This window comes from Plectropomus leopardus, chromosome 1, assembly GCF_008729295.1.
Source record: "Plectropomus leopardus isolate mb chromosome 1, YSFRI_Pleo_2.0, whole genome shotgun sequence".
Taxonomy (NCBI): domain Eukaryota; kingdom Metazoa; phylum Chordata; class Actinopteri; order Perciformes; family Serranidae; genus Plectropomus; species Plectropomus leopardus.
In genome coordinates this window covers 9,575,675-9,597,106 of record NC_056463.1, presented here as the reverse complement: position 1 = coordinate 9,597,106, position 21,432 = coordinate 9,575,675, and the positions used below count along the sequence as shown (strand labels likewise).

Sequence of the window (21,432 nt, the reverse complement as noted above, 5' to 3'; positions counted from 1 at the left end):
CCTTGTATTTGCTCCTTCCCATCAATCCCTAGCTATATTGAGCTGTTTTATTGAGATTGAAGTATTGATCACTGCTCAGACTAACCTTGACTTGACAGAGTGGTCTGCTTCACACAGTCCCCAGCAAAACCAGTAAATGTTCCATCTGGCAAAGTGTCTTTTTTTTATATTTTATTTTCACCCTATTCCTTTCCAACCACCTTTTACTGTTTTATGACTTTGAGATGGTTTCATTAAGAGCCAATCTATCATAGTTGTTGGAGAATAAGATTGCTGATCAGTTTGGCACCAGAAATGGTTACACTGCAGTGGGGAAGGCCGATATTGCAAGCCCAACAACTTCTCAGTCAATTTAGCCCAGCAAAAAAAATCCATATGCTTTGGTGCTGGGATTTTTATGGATGGGAGGAGAAGATTAAAAAAAGCAGCCTGGTTGTTAAAGCCATTTTGATGTTAGAGATTGTTTTGTGTCTTGCCAAATTGTAATTCAGTAATTCAGATATATTTCATTTAGATAGCAGAGGACATACTTTTAGACTGTGTGAAGATGTAGCCCTTTGAGCATGTCCCTTACATATTCAGAATCCCAAATTCATGCTTCACGGTTATTTTTAGCAGATTTTAGTATGTGATCTGTAAAAGTGACAAAATATACCACAAATAGTCAGTATGTCTCCTAAAAACTGTGTAATAATGAGATATGTATGGACACCATAAACCTTTGTTACAGGCGTAGTCAGAAAAGCACAGATGAAACACTTTCTTTTGAAGATTTAAATGTAACTTTTGGGTTTTTTCGTCTTTATTGATAGGATAGCCATAGACAGACTGGAAAGGTGGGAAATGGAGGGTGGATGACGTGTAGCAAGGGGGTACGGGCAAGAATCAGACCCACTCACTCTACATGCTCTGTTGATCTTGGAGAAACAAATTAATAAATATAAAGCATGGTATTGCTTTATTTAGTTTCTGCTAGTCTCTCATAAGCTCATACAGTTTAATGTATTTACATTTTGAAAATTGGAAATTGCATCAAGTCCGAGATAACTAAAAATTTAGCTTTTTTTTTCTTTTTAGATTACTTTTTGGGCTTTTCGGCCCTCATGTTGCGGTTGGCACTATTATCAAGATGGTGTCATCACATAAGCGTAGTGTCCAACCTCTGGTTCCCGCTGGTTAACACTGTAAGCTCTGTAATCACTGTTGCCGTTGTTTAGCAGTGTTTATGGAGTTAACACCGTTACCTGCTAGCTGCCGGCTCAGACACCTCCATTTTCAGGCACAACTCATACGTTCTGAATTTTGCAAAGAGCCCTTTCAACAAGAATTTTTGCATCATTACAACATTATGAATTATGAATCTACATATCTGTTTTATCTATGAGAGCTCCCCTTGCTGACAGTGTCTTGGACAGAGGACAGAAGTCTGCCCAGTTTAGGAGCTTCCAGAAATGTCCCAGTTCAGGTCAACATTTCTTCACCCTGCTGAGGACAGTAGGTAGATGCCCTTTTCCTATATGCCCAAATGATTTATTAGAAACTTCAAGGGTGCCTGTAAGTCACTGTCCAAGCCTCTTGTGAGTCTACTCCCTACAGCTGGGCTTTTGCCTCGCAAACTACTCCAGCTGCAACCTTTCTGGTCTGTCATTCCTTCTCTGCTAGCTTTGTAAGCATCAACAATGTTCTGGACATCCTCTCTCTTTAACTCTATACACCCAGTCTTCAACATGACTGGGAAAGGCTGGCTGGATAAAGAAAGCCATAACCACTCTGAATAGAGTCCTCAACCAGACACTGCAAGCAAAACCTGTTTTTATCAAACTTTGTCCAGCAGTATCACCTGCTGTTTGATCCATTTCGAGAACGAAACACACAAGAGTTTTCAGCTCAGCTGCTCCATCAGCCCAAGTGTTACATGCATTTAACCGCTAATGCAGCAACATAGTTACTGTAATTGTTGACCACAGTTCAGATCTGCCCTGGCCACCGTGCACTGATAAGGTGCTTACAGAACAACTTCAATAACCACATTTCGCAGTGAAATATTAACAAATTTACTCAGTTTGTTTTTGTGTGTACTAAACAGAAAAGGTGTTGAATGAGCCAGTGTTCTTGGTCGTCCTATCTATATAGCAAGACAGGTTATCAGAGTGTGAATTTGTAACAAAATTGGTGTTAATTGTGTTGTTGGCCTTGACACCAGGTCCTAGAAATGTTCATCAGTAACTGTTAATTGCTTGCCTTTTTCTTTAATTTTAATTATTTTGTCACAGTCAGAAAAAGCTCCAAATAATTAATGCTAATCTAGTAAAAGAGGGCACAATTTGTAATTAACAGCATATAATGATTTGTAATATATTCATGATCAATTTTTAGAGATTAGACATAAATTGCAAAATAAATGTTTTTAGTGCGCATTTGCACTTTTGTTTTGGTCAAGTGATGTTTCTACAGTATAGTTCTGGTTCATATAACCTTTCTGTAAAACACTTTTAATATTAGTAGGAATATTAGTTTAATATTAGCTATATTGTAGCAAATAACTTTTGCTGTATCAAGCAAGAAATGTGCCATCACAAGAATAAATAGTGTATACATACTCATAGAGGGCCTGGGAAGGTTTCTGCCTTGCTTAAAAAAAAAAAAGCAATGCTCTGTCCTCTGCAGCCTCTCCCCTTTGGTCCAGCTTATATTAGGCTTATCACGTGTGAAAGCACTACCAAAGGCCCCCCACCTTTTAACCTCTTAGCCCATTTATGACCCAGAGCCATTTAGACTCAATTGGATGTTACCAACACCTCCGCTCTCCATAGCCACATGCTGACCCAGCCATCCATCAATGTCGGCCTTTGTTTTTTATTACACACTCTCTCAGAGGTCCATCTTGTCCAGCAATCTCACTGACTCTATGGCGTATAAATACAATAACAAGGACACACAGGCTATTTTTGTGACTCATGGATCCAGCGGTGCAATTAAAACAAGCACATTTGCCTGACTGTGACTGTAGTGACATCCACTTAGACACCCATTGCTGAGCCTTTACTTTGTCAGCCCATTTTCTCCATTGATTTTGTTTTTTCACCTCATTGATTAGACTGTTTATTGAAGCGCCAAATGTCTTTGGTTAATCGGTGGCAACCTAGTATCTTGTATCCAGATATGTTCAGATTGTGTCTAGAACTAGTTGGGATTACAGTACAGCCTAGGTTTTGCTTTGGTGCAAGACTATAAAATTGAGCATTGTTGACATAATTTATATATTTCTTGTTTATGGGTTTACTTTTTGGCTCTTTGAGTATTTCGCCAGACAATTAGGTTAAATTATGCCGGTCAAGAGAAAAAGCATTATCTTAAATCTGAGTTTAGAAACATGGCATTCATTGACAAAACCTTATAGCCTCAAGCTAAATCATTTAGGAAATGACTATGAAATGATTGCTTGAGTATTTTGTATCCACTGGAGTTAGTGTGACGCAATTATGTCCCAATTTAGTCTTATTTTCTTATTTAACTGGGACACAGTGTAAACTGTGAAACCCATAGCTTAGAGATAAACAAGAGATAATTTTACAATAGGATCACACCTGCCGCAACAGCAAATCAGTGTGTCTAATGAATTGGACAGCATGACATGAGAGAAGCAACAGGTGAAACAGGTGACCTGTGCAAGATTTTTCACTATGCCCTAGATGCTCTCGATCAGTGGACGGGAATGATTGATTGAAACTGGGAAACAGTGATGCGTGACTTTAAATGAATGTGGGCCTGGTACAAAAATTCAGCCCCTTAACTGCTGAGATTAGCCTCTTAACACCACCATCACAAATATATTGTGTTTGATAAGGCAAATGCTCATAGGCTCTAAATTCGAGACACTTATTTTTGCAATTTTCATTTGCACCCAAATTTCATAGCAAAAAAAAACAAACAAACCTAAAAACACTGCAATATGCGCTGCAATTTGTAAGAAAAGCTGTTGCCATTTTAGGCCGCATCAATCCCAAAACAAGCCCATGAAATCCTGGAGGAACTTATCTTTATTTGGGACAGATTGCAGGGGGATTTAAATTGAACGGAAATATAAAAATATGTATGTTATTATCACGGGGCCCTGTTTAGAAGAAAGAAAAAAAAATCTACCAGAAAAATTAACTACACTAATAGGTGAATTCACAAAAGGATTGTATGGCTTTTACAGCCTTTAAACCTGCACAAATAAGACAAAAATAAACTGTGTAATTCTCAAACTACACACCTGTAAAGTTTTGTGACTGCATTTTGCGTGTCTGTAATGGTACTGCATTGACACCAGCCCACAGAAACAGACAGACAGACATATAAACACCTTGCAAAGTACTCAAAACTGCTTCTGTGGTAGTTTCTACTATAGTAGGTGTCATCAGGACCACATTTTGCCACGATGGCGTACAAAGTGAAAAGAATACCAGCCCTTCTGTCATGACTAGTAAAAACAGCAAGTGTACTTTACTTTCCTGCTGGTGTGATGGTGAGTGAATGCTGTAGGACACCCTAAAAGAAGAGAGATTCACAGCGATATTTTTCTCTATGAAAGTTGTGTTGTTGTAATTTCTTTGTCAGCCACCAGAGGTTCCATTCTCAAAAGTGATGTCAAAGTTCATTCATAAAATTAAGGAATATTATCTTTTACTTTTTTAGCAGTGCAGGATAAAAACAAACCAAACCTTTCAACTTTATTTGAGCTCCAGCCTCTAATGTGCTGAATATTTATTTAGCAAGCCTTTGTGTGTGTGTACAAGCATGTCTTTCTGTGAATGTGTTTGTTTAGGTTTTTGTCTTCTCTGTGTCAGTTACGAGGCTCATTATAGCCGTATCAGGTGAGAGAGTCAGGGAGAGGGAAAGGCGGCCCGTCATCCATGTGGCAGTGCAAAAGTACCACGTTAGCCCTGATCCAGGAGGCCAGTCTGTCTAACCCGCAGCCCTAACTTCAGAGACATAGAGAGGGGCCCTATGAATACTGCATGATGGAGCTTTTATTACAGAGCGAGCTGGAGTGTAAATAAGATCCAGGCAATGGGGCACGTTTACTGGGGTCAGATCAGGGGAAGTGGTGGGGGGTGGCTATGTAACCTTGTCCCAATGTCTCCCGCTGTCACAAGCCTGTCACTGTAACTCATACAGTGATGCTCGGCCCTTTGGTGGTCAAGGACAGTCTGAGAATAAAGCTTTAACCAAGCAGTAGTCACACCTTGTCTTCAGGCCTAAAACATGCCTTAAAAGGAATACTTTATCCCCCAAATGACGATTTGTATCTCAATTACTCACCCTGTTTTGGGTTGAATTTGTTAAAAAAAAAAAATTTCGCGGTGGATGAAGAATCTAAAAATGAGATAATTCTTGATGGATTGAAGTCATAGGCAACCACATTAAACAGCAAAACGTCTATTTACAAAGTCTCACACAACTTGTGCAATATGATCCATGTCTATCCAAATGGTCACTTAAGTATTCCACGAAAACATACTTGCTAGAACCTTAGCATTTTTTATCTGTGGTTTACATGTCTTACATCTGATTATTACCGTACAAACATGAACTGCTGCTTTATGCACATGCAGTAATATTAGGCCTGTTGTGCTTAATGTTATATTATGGGAATATTTCCCCTCAATCTCATTTAAAGCAGATTTAAAACACCAGCCTGTGAAAAATGTCCTGTATATGGCTGTCTTTAATAATTGTTTACTTTTATCTAACCGACAAAAATGAACCGCAGGCATCAGAACAGAAACAGCCTCAGCTTTAAGAAATGCAAGTGATACATTGCATGAAGGTACATTCATACAAAGACTGTATGCACACAAACACTTTCACCTGCCTGTTCTCATTTGTTATACAGGCTGGGTTCATCATGTCTAGACTTCTCATTGAGAACTACAAGTTGTTTAGCATGGCGAAGACTTGGTTTAATCTGTTTTCAGTCTGCTTTACACACACACACACACAACCTGCCCAGCCAGTATTTAACATGTCTACCCCTGCGATCTTTGCTCAATTAACATCTTTATCTTAATTAAGAGGCGGCACTCATGCTTAACTGATATTGATTGTAGCTTAAAGGAAGACCAAGACATCAAAATGGAAACAAGGCCGTCAGCCTTACGTGCAAAGAGCTCTTTTCCTACAAAGACGATACTTATGATCAAAACACTCACAAACGCTCCTGGGGCAAAAAGAAATACTGTCCACTTAAGTCAGAAGAGAGCATACATTTTGTACTAATACTTTTGCGATTACATTTTTTTTCTTTAATGTGGAAACTTGTGGTGATAGTTTTCATTTTCACAGTCTCCGGAAAGTCTGTACTTTGTTTTTGACTTCAGCAGCACTGAGACTGTGTTAACTGCAGCTTACATACAGCATAGCGTACCTGCAGCCAGAGACCAGTGTTTGTTCTTACTGTGGGTAAATACTTGACATGGCACTAATAGGTGGCATTAATTAAAGGCCTGGGCCAGTTTTGAGGTGTCTGGCCGAAGAGCAACGCGATACTCCAATCTAAGACGCATTAATCACACCTTGCACCATACACATTCTCTCTGGAAGACCCGCCGACAGGTGAGTAGCCAGGTATCACATTCACTAAGCCTGCTTGCAAGCTAACCCGCCTGTGTGACGTACACGGCCCCCGCCTCGTCCCAATTACCTGACAGCTGTTGGACAGTATTTGTCCTTGAGGATTGTATGTTGAGAGGTCCTGAGGTGTTGTCACTGGTGCCGTAAACTAACCTTCAAGGGCTGTAACTAAAGCCGATGTTTGGCAGTAAGGAGTTTGATAATTAAATCATTACGGGGCCGGTCTGTGGCTGCTGCTTTACTTGCAACTCAAAACTCTGTCTGGAACAACGAGTGATAGGGCTGACTGGATCTGGTTTAGGTGGTGACCCCTGACCTTTAAGAGAATAACAGAGGCATTTTATCATGTTGATATAGGCTGTATTAATGTAGTTCAGTGGCCAGGAGACCTGTCTAGTTTTGTTGCTTTGTCTTTATGTCCTTTTATTACCACTTGAATTTGATTACCATATTCAGTACATTTTTGGTACAATAACAATTTGTGATTGTTTGTGATCAATAATCATTCATCAACTACATCAGAACATTAACATTATCCCTTTTACTTGGGGCAGAGTGATGGAAATTTTCTCTAAACAGAGGCATAAAAATATCCGTTTAGTCCGAATTCCTCACTTGAAAGAAAGATTTAAAAAACCTTAGACTAAAGGGAAAATTCCAAAAAGTATTGCATGGCTTTTGTGATGCTAAACCTGCACAAATAAGGAAAAATGGAACTGTGTAATAGGCCTTGGTGCTGTCAAGGTATTACGGTGTACTAGGGTATTTTGAGATCCTGAAGGTGTGATTTTAAATACCGTAAAAAAAGACGACTCTCTTCTTTCTATTCAACTTTTTGGGAGATGCTTTATCGAGGGTGTATTGTATTTAGTGCAAATCTTGGCCACTAGAGGTCAGTCTCTATTTGTGCAACAGGCAGCTCAGCTGAATGACATGGCGACTGCGAGCATGGCGATAGCATCACAGGACTGTAAACAGCTGGCACCCAACAGCAGAAAGAGAAAACAGGGAATAGTAGAGCATAGATACAACTTATTTTCACACGATAAAACATGACGGTTTGGTTACTTTTATTGTATTTCTGTCAAGTTTTCTTTAAACACAAATACCATTATTACCATATACGCCTGTGAAATGTTAAGAAGAAATGGAAAATAAAGATACTGTCCAAGCCTGCCATGTAATTATCAAAGCACCTGCAGGGTGAAATGCACCCCTAACTGTGCTACAAAGCAAATAGTATTATGGTGCTCCTGTGCTATTTGCAAGTATTTAAATGAGGTAGTATTCATACATTTGGTTTCAAAACTGGCCCATATTTAAGTAAAGAAGCCGCAATGCAAAAACAGTCCAATTCATACAGCTGTAATAGCCAGACACAGTTACACTAAAATTATTAGTGTCTTCAGAGAGCAAGTGGTAACTTCAGCGCACTGGGATAATAAATCCCAAATACAGCTCTGTTATATTTAAATTCCTTCCCTGATGTTTTGAGGAAGGCCTCTGCACTTCATGACTCAGGACCTGTAGCTCGTGGCCTAAATGTCAGTTTTCTTTTTCTGCCGGCTGTATTTCTACTGTGTTCTTTGCCAAAACCACTTTTATCCTTTGCCACGTGAATAATTGCAATCAGAAACACAAAAAAGGGCAAATTACACCCTGTTGCAAAGCTTAATGCGCTTTTTCCTGCTGAAATATCATAAGAAATCAGACAGGCAGATATGACGGTTGCAAGTGATCCACAATTCATGGTGCTGTTAGTAGTAGCAATAAATTTTTTGTGAATATGTTCTTAATTTGAAAATTGAAACATAATAAGCAACTGCTTTAAGCATTCTTGTTACAGATTATCTTGTGTTTTGTCCCTTTCAGAGCATACCATCTCCTTGGTAAGCGGGTTTTAGCAGTCAAGGTGAGAACTCCTTCTGTCTTCATGCTCTTCCACCACTTCAGAACATCAGCAGAACTTCATGTTGAGATTTGTCTTTTTTCTCCTCATGTTTGCTCACAGGTCATTCCCCTGGATATCACGGTGGAATTACAGAAGCAGATCATGTCTGAATTAGAAATCCTCTACAAGGTTAGTTCTTCCTTCTTCTTCTTTACAAAACGTGTTTGTCTTTTCTCGCCTGAATGTTGCCATCCTACTAGATCCGCATTGTTAATAAACCACGAGTCTGAAGCGCCAGTTATCGCTTCTGGTGTTACAATGTAAGCCAGGGATCAGCGATACTGGAAAACACAGGCAACACACATGTGGACTAGGCATGTGAGTTTACTTATCACCTAATGTCAATTTCTTTTCATACCTAAGAGGTTTTTATTCTGTTGCCCCGGAAAAGTGTAGGTTGAAACACTGTGAGCATGGAAACTCACTGCAACTGAGCATGAATGTATTGTGTGTTATTTACATTGAAGACGGGGAAAGAAGTTGTAGTTACCCTGAAACAATTTCAGCTGCTGATGTTTCTCCATGGCCCCACTTTGCTCTGCTAGCCCTCTTTCCATGGAGTTTGTGTGAAATCAAATCATAAATTAATTAAAATTATTTCCAAACAAAAACAGCTGATGAACTTTGATGCTGTTTAGCACAATCACTAAAGAATGAGCAATTATGAGAAATTTTAAATTTTGTTGCCAAAGTTACACTAAAATTCATAGTTAAGATAATGTATAAACAAAATATTTTGTATCTCAGATAAAAACTCAACGTGCTCTTTAATGGTTGCATGGTCTCTTCCCTTGATTGCAGTGTGATTCGCCGTACATCATCACTTTCTTCAGTGCCTTTTTTGTCGAGAACAGGATATCCATATGCACAGAATTCATGGACGGTGAGTTCTCTGTGGCTAAAACCAGTAGATCATGTTTTTTTTTTTTTAACTTTGCCAGCCACAGCTGTGTAGAAAAGACTTTGGAGAACGGTTGTCTGTCTCTCTGGTGGCTGTGTTTCCATTTACACTTCTGCAGATCAAGAAGACGTCTTATCGCTGTGAGCTGCTTAGCATGCGTGTGTGCTAAAAGCTACAAGGGCGTGATAAATCTTGACTTAAGTGCATTTGTAGGTGCGTTTGTATGCATGTCTCTAGATTGGTGTGAGATGGGTGACTGTTTATGTTCTTAGGTGTGTGTGTGTTTATCCAAGTGCGTGTTAATGCGGTGATTCCCCTGTTTCACACATTTGCCAGCTTGTCGGAAAAGTCTGTCTAACCTCTCAGCGCTCTTTGTGAAACTTTTTGACTAACTTTGACAGCACAAGGAAACATCAATGACTTTGTCATCTCGTTTTATTTATATAACTAATAGGTGTCAGAATACATTCAATTGAAGGGTGAATTTATTTAATATAACTACATAGACACACTTTAATTTTCAAGTACATTTAGAAACACACCTGGAATGTGTCCTCTTTATTTATATATTATTTAAATAATCTATTCATTGGATAGCTATTCTGAGAATGTCCACACTGACGTGGAAACTTTTAAAAAGATCATTTTATTCTCCTTTTTGGTTGCCTTTGAAATTTTCTATAGACATTTTCAATGTGTCTAGGTCATTGAAATATTCTGGGAGTTCTGCTTCTGCATTCTGGAGTGCTCTCATAAATTTCTAACTATGAACTAGTTAAAATCCCCTTTCACTCAAAAATGTGTTTTTCTTATATATATGTCCCCTAAAATGTCTGCCCTTGACTACACTGAATTGCATCTGTGAAAAGTTTGTCACTAGAGAGGTGTTTTTACTGTCCTCTCCTTAAGGGGAAGATGTCTGTGCACTTCCCTAAATTTGAGATTCGAGGTACCCCATGCAAGCAAGATGAGAAATGTTACTAAAACGAAAGCCAGTTGCTGTCTAACACAAGAAACACATCAACGCGGGAACAGACTTCAACACAATTCTAGCCACGAAACCTGAAAACCTCAAGTGCAGAGCGGACTTGTCAGCACAGAGAGTACAGTTAGCATTAGCATAGTAAAAGTTTTGATGGCAAACACGGTAGAGTGTGCAGTTTTTGGATGTAAACTGAACCCTGGAGACTCCTTCCATTATCTACCAAAAACTTCATTGTAGCAGATATTACTGTATGTTTTACAACCACTAACATGGTGTCAGCTACTGCCACTTAGCCTATAATATAATTAAAAGATGTTACCTACACTTAAGATTCTGATACGTCTGCTTGTCACCAATTTTGTTGCACAACAGACTACTCATCTGAATCTGACTGAGGCTCAGACATGTATGGCTGAATCTCTTCTATGTTTCCTGTAACACTAACGCGAGCCATCTAGTTGTGCTCTTTTTGCACTAGTTTACCAATTAACTTCATGCGAGCATCGCTGTGGAAAGAGAAAACAATGAATGAAGGAAAAAGTCTTCTTTAAGAGTTGTTTTTTTTTATCTAACTTTCATGTAGGGAAATCATGTTAAATAAAATATTGGTATATCACAATTTAAAACATGTCTGGAGACAGAAATATAAATTAACAGTGTAGGAGGATCAACAAGCAAGCACAATATTGGTTGACATAATGTAAATCTGGATTTTACAGTTGTTTGGATAGGTGTTGCAATCTGCGTGGCTGATGGAAATTTGGCTTTGTTGTTTAAATTTGGCATTAGGTTGCTAGTTAAGAATTTGTACATAATGTGTCATATAATATCACTGCCTGAAAGAATCATTTATCTTCTGCAGGTGGTTCTCTGGACGTGTACAAAAGAATTCCAGAGCACGTGCTGGGGAGGATTGCAGTGGCAGTAAGTGTTCATTTATACCAAAAATCCCCCATCTATTAGTTTGTTTTTTGAGTGCAAAGCATTTGAACAATTAATAGTAGTTTTTAGAAACATTTATTTACATGAATTAGGGTGTGAGTGTCCCATGTGTGCCCGGCAGTCGCAGTTTTAAATGCGACCTGTTATTTGTTAGTTAGATACTGAACAGGTCTGATTGAAAAAAACTCTCTCTCTCTTTTTAATAAAATAAAACAAAAGAGAACCACAGGTGTGAATTTTTCAATTAGCTTCTGTTTGGTGAAGTGATGGACAAAGTCAGTGCAATTTTCCCCTTCTCCTCCCCTCTCTGCCTCTCTCCTGGCCTCTCTACTCTCAGTTAAAACTAGCATTTTGATAGACATGGCCTTGATGTTGATAAATGCATGTCTCTTTTCCACACTCATTACCCTTCTCCTGTCTCCACCTCCTCATTTCTTTCACCCCCCCTTTAACTTTGTCCGTAATCAAACAATGACAGCTATTTAGTCAGTGTTAATTCTAATTCACAGCTTTCCCTCCTTTCCACTGTCACATTTGTTAATTATCACAGAAGGAAAAGCACCCAAGAGGGTGTGAGTGAAGCTGCACACTGCAGTCACTGCACTCACACCACCACCTTTTGAGGTAGCAGGACTTCAGAGAGCTTTTGTGATTTCTTAATTTATCTCAGAGGTTGTCGTGCATCAGAGACGGATGACAGGAGCCTGGAGGCTAGAATCAGTTCTCCACCCCTTAAATGAAAAAAGCACGATCGTACATTTTCAAATGAGTAATACTTACAAAAATATCAACATTATATAGCTGTTGCATGAATCTAACCAGATGAGCGGATTTACATGAGTGCAACGATGAATGCCCTTGCGACGGCTGCACAAAACAAACAAGTGCCTCTCCTCTCCTACCCACTTTAAAAATGTTTTACTCTTGCTCATGTTTTTGTCACCCTGGTGTCTATGTAATACTTCCAAGGTGGAACAGCAAGAGGTTGTTCTTACTGGGTGCTCAAACTCATTGCAAACTCAATGAATTTGTTTCAGTGTGAAGGAGTTGCGTCTCATTACTGAGGTCCTGCTGTTCAGCTCCAGATGTACCAAATAGCCTGTGAGGACACATATTCTTGGTTGCTCATATCTGCAGTGTTATTATTTCATTGACTACCCAAAGCTTGTTACCACACCTTAGGAGTGGAATGAATATTTAAAGGGATTTGAGAGCTTTAACATGCAACTCAATGTCTTACTGTAAGCTGGAAACAAACTTAACAGCTCTCCAATTCATATAATAATTTATTTGCATGTCGCACTGCTGCTCTATGGTTACAAAATGTGACAAAATAGTCACAGTCTGGAGCTCTGCAAAAGGCCTGCTTTGTATGTGTGCCTGTAAGAGAGAGTAAAGGAACTGAAGCGTTGGTGGCATATAAAAATGACAAGACAATTTATGCTCGATGTTCGCAATATAGTCATTTTATGTATCACACATAGAAAAAGCTGCGATACCTTGAGTCGATTCGATATATTGCCCACCCCTAGTTTGCATAGCTCAACTGCTGGTAACCACATTACCCTAGACAAGGTATTATTCAGCCACAGGTGTTGGTTAAATGTTGAATGATGTGAAAGTTAATTTATTTTTTCTTTTGTCTGTATCTCTAGGTAGTCAAAGGCCTGACGTATCTGTGGAGCCTGAAGATACTTCACAGAGGTGAGTAAGGCAGTGTGCGGGCTCTGTGTTATTAAAAAAAGAACAGAGTTGATAAAGACAAGCTGTAGAGTGCTGATGTTGCAGTTCTATCAAGCAGTTTGTCTCTGCAGATGTCAAGCCTTCCAATATGCTGGTGAACACCCGAGGACAAGTCAAGCTCTGTGACTTTGGTGTCAGCACGCAGGTACACTGATTTGTTTGTGTGGTAGAGAGAGAGAGAGAGAGAGAGAGAGAGAGAGAGAGAGAAAGGATGGAAGGAGAGACACAATTGTCTCTAGCTGCATCACTACAGTCTGTGCAATCTGTGTGTGTGTGTGTGTGTGCGCACGCAGATCTGTGTGCATATGGTCAACGTTTCAATCACTGCATTCATTTTCAACTCAAAACATCAGCGTTATCCCAAGGGTCTTCCTCTCACATTAACTCCCCCCCTCCCATTGTTCTGCAGCCTCCAAAAAAATCACTTGTTATAATTATGACCCACACACACAACAGCAAAGCCTCATTGATATGTATTCAGGAGATGTGGGGAAAGCGTGGGTGGCAGACAATAGCCTCGTCATTGTGTGCGTGTGTGCGTGTGTGTGTGACAGTGTGTGTTTGCAATGTAATCATCAGGGACAGACCTTCAGCGTTCCCCAAAACATCAACCCTGAGGACTCTGTCTCCCTTTTTAACACACATACACGCACACACGCACGCACGCATGCACGCACACACACACACACACACACACACACACACACGCACGCACACACACCTTTCCTTTCTGTGGTAAATTGTTATTCATTTTTAACCTCCACTTTCTTGGAAGCTCCAAGGTGAATTTTACACACTGCATGTATAACACTTTCAGCATTGACTTGTCCTCTGTCTTCTCTTTTTTTAACTCTATTTTTTCTGTTTATCTCTGTTTCACACATACACTAGCTTCCCTCCCCCTCTCACTCTGTAGGGCAAAAAAACAGCCATGAGGGAACAGACACTCATTATCACAGCCCTGTCATTGATGGCATGTGCTATTGTATCTACTCTCACACACGCGCACACACACACACATGCACACAGACCTACTAATGTCTCCTTGTCTTACTCCTGTTCCCTTGTGTGAGGGTTGAGAGCAGCCCAAAATGTCAACCTGACATGTCAATAGATTTTGATAACTGAGGTCCAGCTATTTTTTTCATTACCCAATAATGACTCTTCAAATTTATTTATAAGGGTCAAGGCTTAATACGGTGAGTTCAGCAATTTATATCCATATGCAGCATCATTATTTGCTAATTCACTGTTGATTATATTTCGTTTGCAGTTGGTGAATTCTATTGCCAAAACGTATGTGGGAACCAACGCATACATGGCGGTGAGTGACCCCTTAATGTCAGTCTCATGTCAAATAATTTTAAATCTGTTGTTGTGAAGATAAAGGTTAGACTGTGACTTTGTCCTTCTAGTTTTTGATGTTTTTTTTTTTGTTCCACAGCCGGAAAGGATATCAGGAGAACAGTATGGTATCCACGCAGATGTCTGGAGTGTGGGAATCTCTTTCATGGAGGTATGACATTTTATAAATGACTTCAGTTTGTAGCTGGCATTTGTACACAGAAGTGTGGGATTTTAATGGATGGGGACACAAGATTCTTGCAAAATGAGTCTTAATATATAAATAATTTGCACTTTTTCCGATTGCCTAATCAAACGAATTAAGAGGCGTTCCTTCTGTGGTGATGATGACAAGTAGTAGCAAAGAGTGTTAAGCTAACACTGGCTCATCGTCACTCCACTCAAGCTGCAAGACACATCTAAGTAAAGTGTAGCCTTTACTACGTCAAACCTTTTTCCAACTATAATTAGGCCTGACGATTCACATAAATTGTCAAACTGTCTCAGACTCATCCTAAAACGAGCCTTGAACAGTCCGTGATCCAGGTGAAGCTCCTGGACCTGCTGGTTGCACTCCCTGTGATTTTTCCTCTTTCTGAACGTCTCATGTTCCTAAACGGATCTCCAGTAGCTAAGTGCCCTCTGTCTTCCATTCTTTTATGCAGATTTTAAGGTAAAGCTCTGTGAGGTTACTTAACAGCAAAAATAACAGTTAAGCTAAGGACAGGTGATGTTGTGGTTCCCCGCTAACAGTTAAAAAAATAGATGTTGTAAGCTGCAAAAAGCACAACCTGATTGGGGCAGATTTCAACAAAAAAGGACGGGGCCATAGGCATTCGAAACTTCACATACGCACATTGAATAGATTATTTTGTATGTCTTGCATCATGTTGGTTGCTCATTGAGTGAGCATTGTAAGATACACACTGTATGTGCAGTGTGTCCTTGTGCCTGTGCATCAGTGTCTCTGATTGAGTGCTTGACTGACGCCGTGCCTTTTGAAATAACATTTTAATTTCAGTGTAACATTCCCTGGTCTCTTGTCCTCCCACTGACACTATTGATTCTCCATCTGTTTCTGTCCGCAGCTCTCCCTCTGCAGGATAACAAACGATTTGGGCTTCTGCCTCGCCTTTGTTTGTCAATAATGTTTCATATCATTACAATTATAACAATAATGGATGAGTTCATAGCAAAAGAGCGATGTCAAAATTATTGACATGATCTCTGTGTGATAAAGATGGAGTTTTATATCAGCGGGCCCCACCTCCCCGGTCCTGTTCTCTTTATTTCTAGCTGTGGATGTGTGCATTGAGCTAAATGAAATGGCTTGCACTCCCACTCAATTTGGATTGATCTTTAGCCTGCTAGTTGGTCTATTTATGTTCAAGGAAAGACCATGAGCATTTTGACGTTTTAATAACATAATGTTGCCAATAAGCTGCCCTTGACCAAGATGAAAAATGCCCACCCCAAAGTGAATTGCCAAATGTCAGGGAGAGCTGTCACCCCACCCCCAGCCAAAATAACACACATTACATGCAATGGGCCCACAATCCTGTCCTGCTTCTGTTTATCCCTCTATTTTGTTCCCTGCAGGTGGTAATCGTGGGGGGTTATTAACTAATAGCTGATGTTGTTTGATGAGGAAGTGTTATCAGCAGGTGGCACTAAGCTTAACTCAAAGACAGAAAGTCTCAAGTTCTGTACGCTTCATCGCTCTCAGCAGAATTTTCCTTCTGTGTTTTGAATTCCATTTCATTAAGAAAATGGTAAGACAATGGAAATGGGAAGATATTTGTATATAGATACAAAGATATTTTGGAAAACAACAAAAAATCATCGATATAAAGACTATATAAAGTCTATTTTAGGGCTATTCAATTCCATGTTTAATTGCTCCAGATTTGAAAACCAGGAAATGTTGACGGGCCAGACATTTTCAGCAGTGAACCTTTTTTTCAGTTTCTGGTAACAAATGCAAATTAAGGTTGCAAAAATTGCAGTGTTTATTATTTCACATTTGAAAAAAAAAAACCCAAAAGCTTTTTAGTCACATATCTGAAACCAGGCATATCACATAACAGAGACAGAAACAGAGAAAAAGCAGAGCTGTCAGAAGCATAACAAGTGCCAGTAACATTAACCAATAACAACTCCAGCTGGGCCACTCAGAGGTTGTTTCTGGGCCGGATGTGGCCCGTAGACCGCCATTTTAATACGCCTGGTCAATATAGTCTAATGGGAGTCCAATCCAGCAGCATCCAAGAAATTCTACCTTTGTGAAGTATAATTTGAGAAATGTTGACTCAACTCTATGGTGGTGCCAGCACACACACACACACACACACACACACACACACACTCACAAAAATAGTGTCTGTTAGGGGGATGGATCAAATTTGACAGAAAACCTTAAATTAGAATATAAAGTTACTAAAATTTCCATGATAAGCTGCATTGATGTGAGCATTATGGAGGGGCTGTGTGACTTTATTGAATTACTTTGTACAGGTGTTTACAGATATTGACAGGCCCAGTTCTGACTCAACCTCCCCCATTATGTTTCATTTTTATTTCATATGTCTCAAAAGAATTAAAGAATGAAGTGTAACACATATCATTTCTCTCTTCTCTACACAGTTGGCGCTAGGCATGTTCCCCTATCCACAGGTGAGTTATTTTCAGTGTTTTAGTTATTTATTTGAATTTTAGATAGGCATTGTTTATTTTGAATTGATCTTCACTTAAAAGTTGCCAGATTTTTTAAAAAAGATATTTAGCTGTGATTATTACTGTTGAAATAAAAGTATAATGAAGTCAAAGGTAATTATAGCCCAATTTTAGAAAGGATGCCTCAGAGGGCTGTACAAATATTAAAAACAGCAGTATGCAACATTAGCAACACACACACAACATATAAAGGTGAGTTAAAGTACAAAAAAAGCATTATAAATGGACACATATAATACATAAATAAAACAATAATGAGCACAGCAGAGCGGAAATGTGTAACACACAGTAAATACACATAACCATGAGCACATAGACTGAGTTTAAGTTGCATAGCTGTGGTTTAATATCTACAGCAGACTAAGTGAGGTTAGTCGACTGAGCTAGCCCCCTGAATTTGTGTAGGAAAAAAGATGAAGAAGAAACAGTTAACACTGTAGATGTCCAATGGCTAAACTACAGTGATTGTGCTGCATTTCTTTCAGAGGACAATAAAATTATTTTATTTTATTTCTTTTTAACTAGATTAAAAAAAAAGATTTAATTAAGTTTTTTTTAATAATTAATAATTCCAAACTTCAAACTTAATCAAATATATTTTTTTTAAAGTTGGTAAAAGTAAACATGTTTAAAGGCCCTCAATGAGAATAAGAGGTTTGTTGACCTAAAAATATAAATTTCTGTCATTTATATCAAACAAAATTTTGTATTATTGAATTTGTTTTAAAAATAAATAAAAATTTCTTTTTTAAATGATTTCCAGTAACTTCAGACTTAATCACATTTAATCACATAATTGTTTTTCACTTGTTTAAAGGGCCTAAATGAGACTTGAAGGTCTGTTGACCTGAATATATTATTCCCTGTCATCCATATTATTTTCTAGATTAGCTGCTCCGTATTAATATACGACTTTAAACGTATAAATCTACTGTTTGGGTTCGAGTTTTTTTCCCCTCATTACACTAAGTTAAAAATCCTGCTCAAATGTAATTGCCGACCTCCGAGGTGACTTCCCAATCCCATCAAGTCTTAATTAGCCCTTTAAGATGGGTTTATCTCTCTAATCCTTAGCAGAGCAATCTAAATCTGGTTACCTCAGGTTACCTCCTGGCCGAATGCCTTCACGAAATGTGAGGGCAGAGATTTTTATCTAATGAAGAGTTTGTTCTAGTGTGACTGTGTGGAAAATGCTGCTTTGAAAAAGGTAATTATGTCAGAAATGTAATATTTAATTTCTACTTTTACATATGGACACTAGGTAAACTACTGATTACTATTCGTTGACATACAAGGAAAATAAGTCTTGACTGTGTTCTGTGTGGAGGTAAATCTGATCATTTTGTGTGTGTGTGTTTTTTTGGTTTTTTTTTCTTTTCAAACTGGCTTAATTTATACAACACTTGGACTGCTCTGTCAGTCAAATTAAATTTAATTGTCGTTGGGTAAAGAAGCAGAGTGTGACGTATCCACTGCACTACCTGCACAGAGAGTGCTTTATTGACTGCTGCCTGTCACTACGCCATTTATACTTCCTGGGAAAAAGGGAATACATTTACTAAATGTTAGCGTTGGATGTCAGATGAACTGAAATGTCTTCTAGGCCACAAATGTTTTGTATATTAATGTCAGCTACCTCGTTTGAAAATGTTCTCCCAAAAATGTAACGTATTACGTGCTGAGAGGAATCCAAATGTGTTTTTCCAAGAATTAATTCAGCCCTAGTTGCGTATTTCCACAGTAAATAGGCGTCTGTGACGCAGATGTTGCTGCTCACTTATTTTCTGTGTTGATCACTAATTCTTGAGCCGTGATGAAAAGCAGAGTCTTTGTGTCAGGGAGCAAAGGTGTGTTTATCCAGCTCCTACATTGTGTAGTGATGTAAATGTCACTAAATGTGTGTTTCTACTTGTACGAAGCGTGACTACAGCCCAGGGCGTGTCTGATTTTAGAGTGCTGCTCCTTCATTTAATGCTCCCATTATCATGTTAATTGTAAGTGTATTTTTGCAAATGAATGGTAGTTTAATCTACCCTCATTGATAGAAATGCAGTAGACAAAATACTAGAAACACCTCTCAGTTTTATAGTTTAGGCTCTCTGCTGTCACGCAGCTTTCCTCATCTCAGTATTAATTTTCCCCTAACTCCATATGGTACTGCAGACAGTTCACCTGCAGGCTGTAGCAGAGCGGTGTGGCGAGAGTGCTCGGATCCAGCTCGTCAGGCGCAGCCAGCCAAAGTCCTCAGGCCTAAGCTGTCATTTTTGCAGACGCTGGCACAGCTGTCTGTGCAAAACCCCCTGCTACACTTCACAGAGAACATTTTAGTACAGACTGAGGGAGAAGTTGGAGCAGATAAAAGAGAGAGGGATTGGAAGAGAACCAATGGCATCCGAGTTTCCACTGTAGACTGGTGGAAGAAACTGGAGTTGTTAAAGTTGAATTTGGCTTTGAGGCGTTCATGATTTGCACTTTGGAAAAGCCAATTTTAGCATTGTTTGGGATCTTTTGTTCACCCTTTGCATTCTGAGGAAGTGTGTTTGCCAGTTGCTTTCATTTGGTGGTTAGTTGATGCATTATCCCTCATTCACTCTTTTGTGTATGCACGCACAGTAGAATCATCACCTCGTGTTTGTCATGATTAGAGATGGTCTCTTTAATTCCATTTCACCACATGTCGGGATTCATTTGCGTCCTTTGTCAGGAGTTAATGGAGTTTTTGCACGGCTCGCTCTGAAAGTCTTTGAAGACACCAGACCTGATGTGATGTGTATACAGCCGCCAGCACTATTGCTTCTGATTGATTTGTTTGCTCTGTGGTTGTTTTTGTTTCTCTTTATTTTGTCATATTTTCTCAGATTTGAATGAATTTTTGGATGAAAAAACCATGTCAGTTATTTGTGTGTGTGTTTCAGGAGCTTCCATTACACATCACTGCATCCATCAGCATAGACGCTTTTTTTTGTTACTTTGTTTTTTCTTCTCAAATGAGATGGAAAGAAAATGGTACTGTAGTACTGTATGTGTGTTGTAAACAATGTTTGCTGTCATTTTTCACTATCTTGTGATAGCTCCAAATTCTGTAAAAAACTCCTTTCACTTGGCATGGTCACATGTCCTCCCTTAAGAAATTAGTTAAACATTATTTCATTTTATTAGGATCAGTCTAATCTCCTAGAGATTCCATTTGTGTAAAACTAATTTTGAAACGTTTTGAAGGAGCTGCAATGCTGAGAAGGAGGACACGTTGCAAAGTAGCATACCAAATTAGCGCAAGTTGCAAAAATGGTGAACCATAGACTGTAAAAATAGTGGACATAGCAATCTTGATTCGACCCACTGAAGACTGAAGTCTTTGGTTCAGTATTTTGGCCATTGTCATTTTAGTGTTTTGAGCCAGAAGTGACCATATTTGGATTAGAGGGTGGAGCTGTGGAGAAGCCGAGGCCACTATAGGCAGGCTGCCAGCAGTGGCCCGCCCTTAATTGTGCATGATTATAAGAATCAATTGTTGTTTTAATTATAACAAATTGCAAACAGATAAGTGATATAAACATTCACCCCAGTGACAGTTGCCATGAACAGGGAAAATTAGCTATAGAGTCCAAAATGTTTTTTTGCACTAGACTGTAAACATGACTATTTCTGCTTTGAAGTTGGTTATTTTAACATGGAGGTCAGGAGGCAGTATGGTGCAGTATAATTAATAGAATAACCCTCAAATAGAAATTATAGGGATGCCTTTTGATAAAAATAAGTCTTTAAAGGTGATTTAAAAGAAGATAGAGATTTAGCAAGCCAGAGTTCTTCAGGCAGATCATTCCACAACCGAGGAGCCCCAACTACAAACACTTGGTCACCTTTAGTCTTTAAGAGTGAGGTGGGAACAGTCAGCAGGTTCTTGTCTGAGGATCTCACAAACACGTATTTGCATAACCATGTATTTAGCTTCCCTATGCAGCTGATGAATGATAAATGATTTCTAAAAGGAATGAAATATTTTAATCAGAGAAGAGCAGCATAATCTCACAGTAGAACTCAGGCAAACGGAGTGACTTGATTGGTGTTGACCTAGCAGCAGAGAAAAGAACAGAGAAAACTTCTCATGGTTTCCCTCTTATTTTTAGTGATAGCTCCATGGGACTGCCTTTGCCCATAACCAAAAAGTGCATGTCAACCTTTGTGGAAATGGACGGTTATGATCAAAAAGCCTTT

At 39.0% G+C, this 21,432-nt stretch overlaps 1 protein-coding gene across 1 annotated transcript in view; it reads left to right on the top strand.

Moving 5' to 3' along the window:
- Positions 1–21,432, top strand: part of map2k5 (mitogen-activated protein kinase kinase 5) — a 71,306-nt gene that overhangs the window by 15,644 nt on the left and 34,230 nt on the right. The window contains exons 9-17 of the mRNA XM_042491776.1: positions 8,491–8,530; positions 8,630–8,698; positions 9,371–9,452; positions 11,318–11,379; positions 13,053–13,101; positions 13,212–13,285; positions 14,414–14,464; positions 14,585–14,656; positions 17,128–17,157. Coding sequence (XP_042347710.1) covers positions 8,491–8,530; positions 8,630–8,698; positions 9,371–9,452; positions 11,318–11,379; positions 13,053–13,101; positions 13,212–13,285; positions 14,414–14,464; positions 14,585–14,656; positions 17,128–17,157 — 529 coding nt within the window. The remainder of the gene's footprint in view (positions 1–8,490; positions 8,531–8,629; positions 8,699–9,370; positions 9,453–11,317; positions 11,380–13,052; positions 13,102–13,211; positions 13,286–14,413; positions 14,465–14,584; positions 14,657–17,127; positions 17,158–21,432) is intronic.